Source organism: Hyla sarda, chromosome 7 (assembly GCF_029499605.1).
Source record: "Hyla sarda isolate aHylSar1 chromosome 7, aHylSar1.hap1, whole genome shotgun sequence".
NCBI lineage: Eukaryota > Metazoa > Chordata > Amphibia > Anura > Hylidae > Hyla > Hyla sarda.
This window is the reverse complement of record NC_079195.1, coordinates 101,226,818-101,240,030: the sequence shown is the minus strand read 5'-3', so window position 1 is coordinate 101,240,030 and position 13,213 is coordinate 101,226,818. Positions and strand designations below refer to the sequence as shown.

The following is a 13,213-nucleotide window of genomic DNA, read 5'->3' as shown; positions in this document are numbered from 1 at the left end:
ATTTCAATTTGCCTTATCCTTTTTATCTTTTGTGGATAAGTATTTTCCAGGATTTTTGGAAAATACTGGCACTAGCATATCCCCTGCCCTTCTAGCATAAGGAAAAATCAAAATTTAGATATCACCATTTGACCAAACCCAGCATAAATATATATATATATATATATATATATATATATATGTCAAAGTCCAAACGAACATGTTTGTTTGGACTTTGACACATATATATATATATATATATTTATGCTGGGTTTGGTCAAATGGCGATATCTAAATTTTGATTTTTCCTTATGCTAGAAGGGCATCAGGTGACAACATGGGATTTCTTGTGGTCATGGAAAGTTCCTTCAGGTCACTCCTGTCTTCTGCCTATGATGAATAGCTTTTGCCATAGTCATCTATATCCTCCCTTTTAGCTGTTTGCATGAGCTTGTTAAAAGGGGTTGTCCAGGCTGCCTAATAAAACAGGCTCCCTTATAGCTCTGGAATCAGAGCGCCCTGTCTCCTTCACGGAGCTGGCTGAGCGGTAAACGTGATGTCACAGCGCCGCTCTGACAATCACTTGCCTCAGTGGTGTCCTGGCCTGGCCAGCGATTGTCGTGCCGCACTGTCCGTTCCCGCGGCTGTAGACGTTATGCTCTGTAGCTCAGGTGAAAGTAAAGTCACCAGGCACAGACAGGGTGCCCCGAAACCACAAGGGAGTGGAAGAAGGTGAAATAAAGTGTTTGTTATTTTATTAGGCAGCCAATCAAAAGAATACGAGTGGACACCCCTTTTAAGTAAAGCTTTCATACAGCTGCTGGAGTTTCCTTTTAATCATTGAGTAGACATATAAGGCTCCATCCACATCATGTTTTTTCCTTTCCATTCAGCGTACATACTGCAGAAATGTACCCAATATACATGTTAATGTAAAGACCTGATACATGTATGGCATATAACCTAAGCAATAAAGTTATAAAAAAAAAATCAAACCATGCCGCATATTTTCCATATGTTTTTACTAAGGGCCAATTGAATAGGAAAGAGCAGCAAACGTTACCATACAGGAAAAAAAAAAACACAAATGCATACCAGCCCAAGACAGGACAAAATGACACTCTTTAGGCCTCAATCAGGTTAATGGAATGGAGATAAAAGTTTTACAGGAAGCTTTTACCGTGCATATACGGTATACTGAACATAATGAAAGAACTGAATGTGAACTGAGCCCAACATACTCCGACAGCACTGACAGATCAGATACGGAACAACTATAATAAAAATACTGTGCAGAAAAGCCAGCACAAGCTCCCCAAGAAGACTGGAGGCTGTAATCACTGCCAAAGGTGCTTCAACTAAGTACTGTGTAAAGGGTCTGAATACTTACTGTATTTTTCGCCGTATAAGACGCACTTTTTCTTCCCCAAAACTGGGGGGGAAAATTGGTGCGTCTGATACGGCGAATACACACCTATCGCGGCGGTCCCTGCGGCCATCAACGGCCGGGACCCGCGGCTAATACAGGACATCACCGATCGTGGTGATGCCCTGTATTAACCCTTCATGCGCGGCGATCAAAGCTGACCGCCGCGTTTGAAGCGAAAGTGACACTAACCCGGCTGCACAGTCGGGCTGTTCGGGACCGCCACGGTGATATTGCGGCGTCCCGAACAGCTTACAGGACACTGGGAGGGACTTTACCTGCCTCCTCGGTGTCTGCTCCGTGCCGGGATCCCCTGCATGGCCGGCGCTCTCCTTCGACGTCCCTCCTTCCAGTCATCCAATAAGAGCGGCGTGCGTAGCGACGTGATGACGGCGACGGAGAGCGTGGATCCCGGGGAAGAAGACGTCAGGAGCGTCAGGGACACCACGGGGACGCGGCGACAGCGATGGAGCGACATCCAGGGCAGCGGTGACGGTCCGGAGCGGCGGGGACACGTGAGTATTACCTCCTATACCAGTGGTCTTCAACCTGCGGACCTCCAGATGTTGCAAAACTACAACTCCCAGCATGCCCGGACAGCCAACGGCTGTCCGGGCATGCTGGGAGTTGTAGTTTTGCAACATCTGGAGGTGCGCAGGTTGAAGATCACTGTTGGGTTCAGAATCTTTTTTTTCTAGATTTTGCACCTTTAAAATTGGGTGCGTCTTATATGCCGGTGCGTCCTATAGGGCGAAAAATACGGGTAGGTCAATGCAATATTTTCGTTTTTACGTTTCAATAAATTATCAAATATTTTCTAACCTCACTTTGTTATTATGGGGTATTTAAGTGAGAATAATGGGGGAAAACGGTTTAAAATTTATATTAGCACCAGGTAGCAATATAACTGAATGAAATAGATGAAAGGGTCTAAAAACTTTCCAAACATTACCAAGAAATTTCGATAAAAATTCATCCTCCTATAAAATGCTCTCCCTATAATCTCCCACACTGCTCATTTACTGCAGGCTGCAAAGCAGAAAGGATTTCAGACAAGTCCACTCTCCCTCTAAAGAAAAATAAAATAAAAATCAGAAAGGCGAGGGAAAAAAAACAAAAACCTTAGCACATAATAGAAGAATTGCCTAGACATTCAGTATTGCACATCTTAAAACCACTATTCAGATTAAGCTCCCTCGGTTCCCCCAACAGGTAGCATTGGTATTATCACCAATATATTTGCATGGAATACAGAATGCAGCAAAGCTATAAAACCAGATTTGCTTAGTGTTATTGAGCAGTCATAGGTCATAACATTTACACTGAATATAACGGATGTCAGGATGAAAAGTAATAAGGAATGGTGGAATTCACATTTACCAATAACGGATGCCATAACCACAATGCAGATTTAGCCCCCGCAGGGCTCCTAGTCAGCATAAAAGCAGAACAATCACTCTGGGCAGAGCGGAACCAAAGCAGTATTTATCTGTGGATGACGTATCCCCCTACTTTTATATGTAAGTAAATCCTTATTATAGGATGTAACAATTTTAGCAAAGGTCGTTTCAGCCCAAAAACCTGACTTCTAGAAAAAGATTATTTTATCAGTCATGTTTATATGGCATTTATATGTCGCCAATGGTGCAACTGCATATGAAAACCATAACAGCTCTGCTCCCCAATCACATGCCAATGTTACCATGCCACCACTTTTACACTTAAAGGGGTACTCCGCCCCTAGACTTCTTATCCCCTATCCAAAGGATAGGGGATAAGATGTCTGATCGCGGGGGGTCCAGCTGCTGGGAACCCCCACGATCTCCCTGATGCATCCGGCGTTTGTTTAGAGCGTCGTGTGCAGCGCCGGAGGCTCGTGGCGTCACGGTCACGTACCCTCGTGACATCACAGCCACGCCCCCTCAATACAAGTCTATGGGAGGGGGCGTGACGGCCGTCACGCCCCCTCCCATAGACTTGCATTGAGGGGGCGTGGCTGTGACATCACGACCGGGGCGTGTCCGAGACGTCACAAGCCTCCGCCCCACATCACCAGTCATCCACAGTTTGCTCCGTGCACCGGATGTCTGAGCTGCTGCAGCTGAGATCGCGGGGGGATAAGATATCTAGGGGCGGAGTATCCCTTTAACTGCTGGGCTGATTCCTGGCATATTATAAATGATGGATGGATTTGATTCACCTGCTTAACTTATTAAAACTACAATTTTTAACTCTAAGACAACTGTGGAGAAAAAAAATAAATAAAACCATCTTATGTGAAAAAAATTATAAAAGTATTTCTTTTAGTATTTATAGAACAAAGCCGCTGCAGAGCAGGAGCACATACAACATCTTACATCTCATGACATGGGTGTAAGAAAGAGTAGGTTCACACCGAGTAATTCAAGAGGAATTTACTCGAGTAATTCCTCTTGAATTCTCCGCTACAAATTAATTCACATCTCCTCTGCCCATTGACTTTAATGTTATTTCTGCTGTCCTGTTCCCACTGCGGAAATTCTGCTAGCGGAATTCCGACGCTGCACTCCTTTGTGCTTGAAGAAAGAACATGTTCATTGTTCAAGTGGAATCCGCTAGCAGAAATCAATAGAAGTCAATGGTAAAAAAAAATTCCACCCAACATTGTTTTCACGCGAATTTGCGCGGAAATGGCTGAAAAACTCTTCACTTCTTTCTCCCCCATTTCCACGCACTTCCACGCCAATTTTGCGCGAAAATAAAATTCTTTTTTTCCGCTCGTAAATTTTTCGGCGTGAATTGCTCTTGATTTAAGAGTACCTTCTCACAGCCTCTTGAAGTTAGACGACTTAAAGACCCTAAAGAATAAAGCGACCTCTTCTGGCAGATGCCGTCTGCACACCCAGCTTGATGTGTGAGGCTGCATTCACATCATGTTCTGTGTTACCTAGTGACTCTGTTCAGGTCATTTTAAGACTGTATCAGACTTCTGGTACGGACTTAATACGGCAGACCACGATTTTCAGTCTAAGCCAAAAGTAGGATACAGTAAGAAAATGCCCCTTGGTGGCATCCAGTGACTCAGTTCGGGTCATAGAACTGAATGGGGTTCAGGTTGATCCGAGCGAGGATACGAATGCAGCCAGTTTCAGCTTTAGAAGCCAGATCTGTGTCGCGGAGACACAAAACGTGATGTGAACACAGCCTTACAATATATACAATAACAGTTAGGGCATGTGCACATGGGCAAAAACCTCACCAGTGAACAGTGCTGTGCCATGGCTTTCTCCAAGCCGCAGTCAGTAGGGGGAGGGGGACTGTCCTGCAGGTTCCACTTATTTTAAATTGGAGCTTCAGAGCGGAACTGCAAGGAAAATATGCCATGTCCAGTCATTCATTTTCAAGCAGATCACCTGAAAAAAAGTGTAACTGCAAGTCCACATCAAAAACAACCTGTGTGAACATGCCCTTAGCACGAAGACATTCATTACTAGTAACAGATAGGACTGTAACATTGTTAGCAGGTTATTTCTTCTTATATGGATAATACCTACAAAATATAGTCATCACAGACAGACAGAATGATTATGGGCCTTATTCAAAAATCCAGAAAATCTTTAGCTGGTCATACACATAAGACAGTTGGTGGCTTAAAAAGGGTACTCCGCTGCTCAGCGTTTGGAATAAACTGTTCCGAATGCTGGAACCGGGAGCTCATGACATCATAGCCCCGCCCCCTCAATGCAAGTCTATGGGAGAGGGCGTGAAAACCCATAGACTTGCATTGAGGGGGCGGGGCGTGATGTCATGAGGGTGCAGGGCTATGATGTCACGAGCTCCCGGCGCCAGTGTTCAGAACAGTATCTTCCAAACGCCGAGCAGCGGAGTACCCCTTTAACAAATATCAACACCAACTGCCCCATAAACAGGCATGTTCAGTATGGTGAGGCAAAATGGTGTCAGATATGTGTTTACAGCTTCACGGCCCGATCTTGCTACCATAGGTCTAATGAACGGCACTGACAGTATCACAGGAATCTATGATTCTTTCAGTTCAGGTCACCAGATCTGAAACGGGCTGAAACTTGAGGCTATTTGAACACAGAAATGCGGCTATTTTAGGATCATCTGCAAACGGCCTAAGACTATATTTTCCTTAAAGGGGTACTCCGCTTCTAGACATCTTATCCCCTATCCAAAGGAGTATCATGTCATCACCGCCCCGCCCCCATGTGACATCACCGCCCGCCCCCTCAATACAAGTCTATGGGAAACGGTGTGGCAGCTGCCACACCCCCTCCCATAGACTTGTATTAAGGGGGCGGAGCCATGACATGATACTCATGGCCCCTGTATCGCCCATCATCAGGCACAGAGCGAAGTTGCAGCAGATGACAGGGGGTGCTGCAGGAGAGATTGTGGGGGTCCCTGGATAGGGGATAAGATGTCCAGGGGCGGAGTATCCCTTTAAGCTCCTAATTTTCATGGGACTGCAGAGATGGGGACTGCTGAAAGGGAGTGTGTGAACTCACTGCTGTCCCAATGGCCGAATTAGGTGCATTGTACAAAAATACTAAATAAACCTTTATACATCTGTGCAAATATGAAAGTTGTTCTGGCTCCTGTGTTTTGTGCTGATGCTTGGAGATCATCACAATATTTCAGGAATATTTCCAGACTTTGTCCACAGATTCTGGACTTGGATACCAGATAAAAACAGTTCTGATGAGATGCCAAAGAATGATGTAGATCTGGAGCACAGCAATTGGATTTTTATCTTTATGACTGAAGTCTCTTACATTTTATTACTAGAACCCATAGAACCTGATTAAAATGATATTTCAGGGCGGCGTTAAATCAGTATTTCTTACTAGATTTTTGACAACAGGTTTGTGAATAAGGCTCAATATACTGAACAAAACAATCCTATAAAAAGTCCACTTGATTTTATGTAAATCTAAAGGTAATAAACCTGGTACTAAACAAGTAAAAATACATCGGTAATACAGAAAGTGATAACATTGAGCACTGCTGACATAGGCTAAGGCAGTGTTTCCCTACCAGGGCTGCAAAACTACAACTCCCAGCAGCCTTTGTCTGTCCAGGCATACTGGGAGTTGTAGTTTTGCAACAGCTGGATGCACCCTGGTTGGGAAACACTGGGCTAAGGGAACTCTCCTTGTAAAACTAAACAGTTTAACACTTTGTATGGGGACAACAAATCCCCGGCTCAGGGCCGACACCAAACGTGACCCAGCACTTCAGTTTCACCAGGAGGTTCCTAAAAAAATCAAATAATGTGCTTTCTTTCCCATTTACCAAGAAGTTGGCTGTGGAATACAGATTTATATAAAGGAAATGTGACTGTAACAGAGTTAAACAAAAACATCACCAATGAGTGACCTCATTGTCGAGGAGTCAGTGCTTGGAGTGACTGCCGGCGAGAGGAGTACATACATGAAGAACCTACTTTCCTGGGACATTTGGACCCCATCCCTTCTGTAGCCGGCTGATGTTACAGAACCTGCCATTAGGCCCACATAGAGACATGAGTTTGGTCCTCTGTAGAGTGGATCGCACATGTGTTTACTGTATCTATTGGTACCAATATGTTGGGTTCACACTGCAGGTGGTGTCGGGTAGAAGGATCTGCACGGTTACCGAAAGGGAAAACAAAAAGTGCATTTTTCTTTTTCTTAGTGTACCAAGTAAAAGTTCCAATACAAAGGTTTATTGCATTAAATATTTTGTTTGTATATTAAATAGTATCCATGTAGTTTAAAAAAAAAATAAAGTGTCCTCCAAAAAACAAACACACAGATGTGGGTTTAATTCTTAATACTGACAAGAGAAGGAGCGGTCTGCGGGGACGTTCATGTGCAATTCCCTAGGGGGGATTCTCAGGTCATACTTGTCTGTAGTGGTTCTCAATCCTGGGACACAGTGTGTACCCTCTGCTTGTTAGAGTGGTTTCGTGTAGTCAGAAAGTCATCCCATTGGTTAGGTTTTCGATGCAGGACTATTTTTGTCACCCTCTTTGTAATCCTTCATTAGTGATGTGAATACCTACAATACAGAAGTGGGAGAAATCAGACATGACCGAGATACAACATGTCATACCTGTGTGACTACAGCGGATCTAAGATGGTGAGAAGCCAAAAGTAATTGCATTAGGGTTAAGAGTAGAGATGAGCCAATTTACAGTAAATTTGATTCGTCACGAACTTCTCGGCTCGGCAGTTGATGACTTTTCCTGCATAAATTAGTTCAGCTTTCAGGTGCTCCCGTGGGCTGGAAAAGGTGGATACAGTCCTAGGAGACTCTTTCCTAGGACTGTATCCACCTTTTCCAGCCCACCGGAGCGCCTGAAAGCTGAACTCATTTATGCAGGATAAGTCATCAACTGCCGAGCCGAGAAGTTTGTGATGAATCGAATTTATTGTAAATTCGCTCATCTCTAGTTAAGATGTCCACCACAGTCCACCATTTGTTATTAAGAGAATCAACTAAAAACAATAACCTGGAATGATATACAGTGGTCCCTCAAGTTACAATATTAATTGGTTCCAGGACGGAACATTGTATGTTGAAACCATTGTATGTTGAGACCAGAACTCTATGGAAACCTGGTAATTGGTTCTGAAGCCACCAAAATGTCATCAAAAATAGGAAAAAGTGAAGACTGAAGAAAAATAAGTAAATAACTAATACAGATAAAGCAAATCCTTACATATAAAAGTAAGAAAGATCTGCTGGGAGCTGTAATCACTGTCTATGTCAGAGTTTCCAAACCAGGGTGCTTCCAGCTGTTGCAAAACTACAACTCCCAGCATGACCGGACAGCCAACGGCTGTCCGGGCATGCTGGGAGTTGTAGTTTTGCAACAGCTGGAGGCACCCTGGTTGGGAAACAATGGTTTATGTAGAGGACAGGAGCTTCTTCAGGGTCCTATACAGTACACACAGTGTCCCAAATGGAGCCACCCTTACTTGGTGTCCAAAAGGAGCAGCTAACCCTGACACAGGTAAGGAGTAGTACAGAACTTGTAGTTCCTCCCTGTACTGTAGCGGGCGCTACCAGACACCAGTCAGTGCATACACTTCAGTAATACAGGTGATTTACAAGTAAAATGCCCATTCTGATTGGTCAGTTCTTCAGGCCATTGACACATTTCACAGATCTGGACGGTCTGTACATTGTATGTTGAGTCTGGTTTTGAGTTACAATGGTCCAGAAAAGACCATTGTATGTTGAAACTATTGTATGTTGAGGCCATTGTAAGTTGAGGGATCACTGTATAGTGGTCCCTCAACATACGATGGTAATTTGTTCAAAATGAACCATTGTTACTTGAATTTGTTGAGGGATCCGTGCAATAATAATATACAAAGTTATACTCACGTGTCCCCGCCGCTCCGGACCGTCACCGCTGCCCTGGATCGTCGCTCTACACAGCTGTCATCATGTTGTTGGGCACGCCGCTCCTATTGGATGACGGGACAGCGTGCGCGACGACGTGATGACGATGAAGGAGAGTGAAGGCCATGCAGCAGAGCCTGAAGAGGACGGTCTGGAGCAGCGGGGACAGATGAGTGACACTCACCAAAGCACACGGGGCACCGTAAACGGCTATCCGGTGACAGCTGAAGCAGTCTGTGCTGCCTGATAGCCGTTTATGCGATGGTTCCGACATACAGAAGCATCATATGTTGATGCTGCCTTCAACATGCGAGGGCCTCAGAGAGGCCATCATATGATGAAATGATGGTAAGTCGGGGCCATCGTAGGTCGGGGGGTCACTGTAGTGGTTGTGTGAGCATGGGATATACTTTATGTGCTATATGAGTTACCTCATTGCACAGAAAAAGATGTTTTAGGCAAAATTGGCTACAATACATGGAGTTTGCACATTTAGGGTGCGTTCACATGTGAATTCACCCCTACCCTGTGTTCTGTAGGATTTCAGCAGGTACCTGAAGTAGAGATGAGCGAACTTAAAGTAAATTCGATTCGTCACAAACTTCTCGGCTCGGCAGTTGATGACTTATCCTGCATAAATGAGTTCAGCTTTCAGGTGCTCCGGTGGGCTGGAGACTCTCTCCTAGGACTGTATCCACCTTTTCTAGCCCACGGGAGCACCTGAAAGCTAAACTAATTTATGAAGGATAAGTTATCAACTGCCGAGCCAAGAAGTTAGTGACGAATCGAATTTACTGTAAGCTCGCTCATCTCTAACCTGAAGCTTGAATGTGAATGTGTTTGGTATTGCAGTTCTGTCCATTTAAGTAAATGAAGAGTTCAACACCCAGACACCAAACGTAAAGATTTTCTTGCTATATGACAGGGACACTTTAACCCCTAGGTGACACAGGGCATAAATACCACGCACTCACCATCTGTTACTTAATGACACCGGTGTAAATGTACGCTACGTGTGTACTTAGGGACTTTGAAGGAGGCTCAGGAGTAGAGCTTGGTTCATACCTGGTAAGTACCGTCTATCAGCAGCCAGGCATTTACTGCTATGATGGACATCGGGAATACGGCTGCTGTCCGTCATTCACCCTTTAATGGTGGCTAGCTCAGCTGCCAGCTAGCTCAGTAAACCCATTGCCTGTCCCCCACCGGAATCAGGGGGTGATTAGGTGTTGGTCTGTGATGCATTAAAATGTCCCCCCCATATCTCTGTACCGCAGGCAGGCTGTATAAGCAGAGCACTGATATTGCTGATGAGTGTTATGCAATAGCAGAGCACTGAACAGTTAAAGCAATCAAATGAGGTAACGCTTGTGTTAGTCCAATTTGTTAGTTCCAAAGTGTACAGTAAAAAATTTTTTTTTTTTAAATATATAAATAGCCCCTCCTCTTATAAAAGTTTAAATCACCCCTTTTCCCATTTCCTGAAAAAACAAAAACCAACACACATATTTAGTATCACCAACTGCGGAAATGTCTGAACTATTAAAATATATTTTTCAATGTCCCGCCACAAAGTTTTTTTTTCCATTGTGCCATACATTTTATGGTAACTGATAGGTGTCATTACAATGTACAATTGGTTGTGCCTAAAACAAGCCCCCAAGTGGGCCTGTGGATGAAAAAGTAAAAAAAAAAAAAAAAAAAAAAAAAAAAGATTGTGTTGTGTCTCTTTAAGACAAAAGGGAAAAATTTAATGTAAAATAGAAAATTGGCCAAATGGGCTGTGTCCTTTAGGGCAGTGGTCTCCAACCTGCGGACCTCCAGATGTTGCAAAACTACAACTCCCAGCATGCCCGGACAGCCAAAGGCTGTCCGGGCATGCTGGGAGTTATAGTTTTGCAACATCTGGAGGTCCACAGGTTGGAGACCACTGCTTTAGGGATTAAAGGGGTATTCCAGGAAAAAAAAACTTTTTTTTATGTATCAACTGGCTCCAGAAAGTTAAACCAATTTGTAAATTACTTCTATTAAAAAATCCTAATCCTTTCAGTACTTATGAGCTTCTGAAGTTAAGGTTGTTCTTTTCTGTCTAAGTAATCTCTGATGACACCTGTCTCGGGAAACGCCCAGTTTAGAAGAGGTTTGCTATGGGGATTTGCTTCTAAACTGGGCGTTTCCTGAGACACGTGTCATCAGAGAGCACTTAGACAGAAAAGAACAACCTTAAATTCAGAAGCTCATAAGTACTGAAAGGATTAAGATTTTTTTAATAGAAGTAATTTACAAATCTCTTTAACTTTCTGGAGCCAGTTGATATATAAAAAATAAAGTTTTTTTCCTGGAATACCCCTTTAAGGCAAATCTGATAACATAATACAGAAATGTAAGCACTGTAAAGCTTAGAGAGATATTCCTGGGTGTTGAAAGAGTAAGGTCTGGATTACATGTTACATATGGGAGCAGTTAAATATGTGTATTGTTCACATGAGGACTAGAGATGAGCGAACTTACAGTAAATTCGATTCGTCACGAACTTCTCGGCTCGGCAGTTGATGCCTTATCCTGCATAAATTAGTTCAGCTTTCCGGTGCTCCGGTGGGCTGGAAAAGGTGGATACAGTCCTAGGAGACTCTCTCCTAGGACTGTATCCACCTTTTCCAGCCCACCGAAGCACCGGAAAGCTGAACTAATTTATGCAGGAAAAGTCAGCAACCGCCAAGTCGAGAAGTTCGTGACAAATCGAATTTACTGTAAGTTCGCTCATCTCTAATGAGGACACATGTTTATACTAAGCATCCTTTGGTAGTAATGTACAGCTCCTTTAGAAAACTGATCAGTATCAAATCATAAAAAGCTCCGTAGAAGGCAAAAGAGATGATCTAAAAGAAAAAGAGCCCGGGCTTTGTGCACTAACCTGGGTCCACTTTTTATTACTGTTCTGCATTTGAATAGCTGCTATACAGCCGAAGAGCTTCTCTGGCGTAATGTCTTCAGGCAGTTTTGTGAGGAACTGTGCTATATGAATAAAGTCCATCTGTAAAAGGATATCTTCATACAGTCTCAAGATTCCCAGAGCGGTCCTGAACAAGAACTCCTCTCCGTCCCTGCAGAACACATCCCACACTCGACAGGCAAGATCAAGAGGCAGCGATTTGCTGTACAGAGTGAATATCCTGTAGACAAAAGGCACATACACACTTAAAGGGGTATTCCAGGCAAAAACATTTTTTTATATATCAACTGGCTCCGGAAAGTTAAACAGATTTGTAAATTACTTCTTTTAAAAAATCTTAATCCTTCCAATAGTTATTAGCTTCTGAAGTTTTCTGTCTAACTGCTCAATGATGATGTCACGTCCCGGGAGCTGTGCATGATGGGAAAATATCCCCATAGGAGCTGCACAGCTCCTGGGACGTGAGTCATCAGAAAGAAGTTAGACAGAAAACAGCAACTCAACTTCAGAAGCTAATAACTATTGGAAGGATTAAGACTTTTTAATAGAAGTAATTTACAAATCTGTTAACCTTTCCGGAGCCAGTTGATATATAAAAAAAAAAGTTTTGGCCTGGAATACCCCTTTAAACCACAGTATATAGATTTCAGCAGAGATAAAAAACTATTTATGATTAATGCAATGAAGTATTTGGATACTGTCAGCTCCACTATTTATATCCTAACCACCACATTTTTGTTTCCTCGGTTGATCACAATGGCAGCAAGGATTTTAGGGTTTGTAAATGCTGGTTTAGAGACGAGCTGTGTTTTTAACCCTATCACTGCTGCCTATTCTGTAATACTTGCTGTAATTTGGATAAAAGTTTTAGAGTGAGATCATATTACAGCCTTTGCTTTCACATTCCAGGAACATAGCTCCAGGCACATTATTAAGGGTGAAACATTTGTACCAGAAAACTCAGCATCTGGATTTTTGGTCATTCAGATTTCATAGTTACCGTATATACTCGAGTATAAGCAGAGTTTTTCAGCACGATTTTTTGTTCTGAAAACGCCCCCCTCGGCTTATACTCGAGTGAACTCTCCGCCTGTCTATCCCCTCTCAGTGGTCTTCAATCTGCGGACCTCCAGATGTTGCAAAACTACAACTCCCAGCGTGCCCAGACAGCCATCGGCTGTCCGGGCATACTGGGAGTTGTAGTTTTGAAACATCTGGAGGTCCGCAGGTTGAAGACCACTGCGGCCTTCGTGTTGCCTTGACGACGACGCACAGGGACGTCCGTGCGCAGCAGACGTCCCTGTGCGTCGTCGTCAAGGCAACGTCACTAGTCCGGGGCCGGAGCGGAGAAGAGGGGCCCCCCCGGTGAAGATTCACAGCCCGGAAAGACTAACCCTCCCCACCGGACGGTCCCTGCAGCACAGATGACCTGGACCAGCTCACCCTTCCTTCCCACC

The 13,213-nt window shown here is 43.8% G+C and overlaps 1 protein-coding gene across 1 annotated transcript in view; it reads right to left on the bottom strand.

The window, feature by feature from the left end:
* Positions 1 to 3,643: 3,643 nt before the first annotated feature.
* LOC130282214 (TBC1 domain family member 12-like) overlaps positions 3,644 to 13,213 on the bottom strand; it is a 115,138-nt gene continuing 105,568 nt past the window's right edge. The window contains exons 13-14 of the mRNA XM_056530235.1: positions 11,718 to 11,976; positions 3,644 to 7,450 (exon numbers count right to left, since the gene is read on the bottom strand). Of these exons, the coding sequence (XP_056386210.1) occupies positions 7,385 to 7,450; positions 11,718 to 11,976 (325 nt within the window). The 3' untranslated portion in view covers positions 3,644 to 7,384. The remainder of the gene's footprint in view (positions 7,451 to 11,717; positions 11,977 to 13,213) is intronic.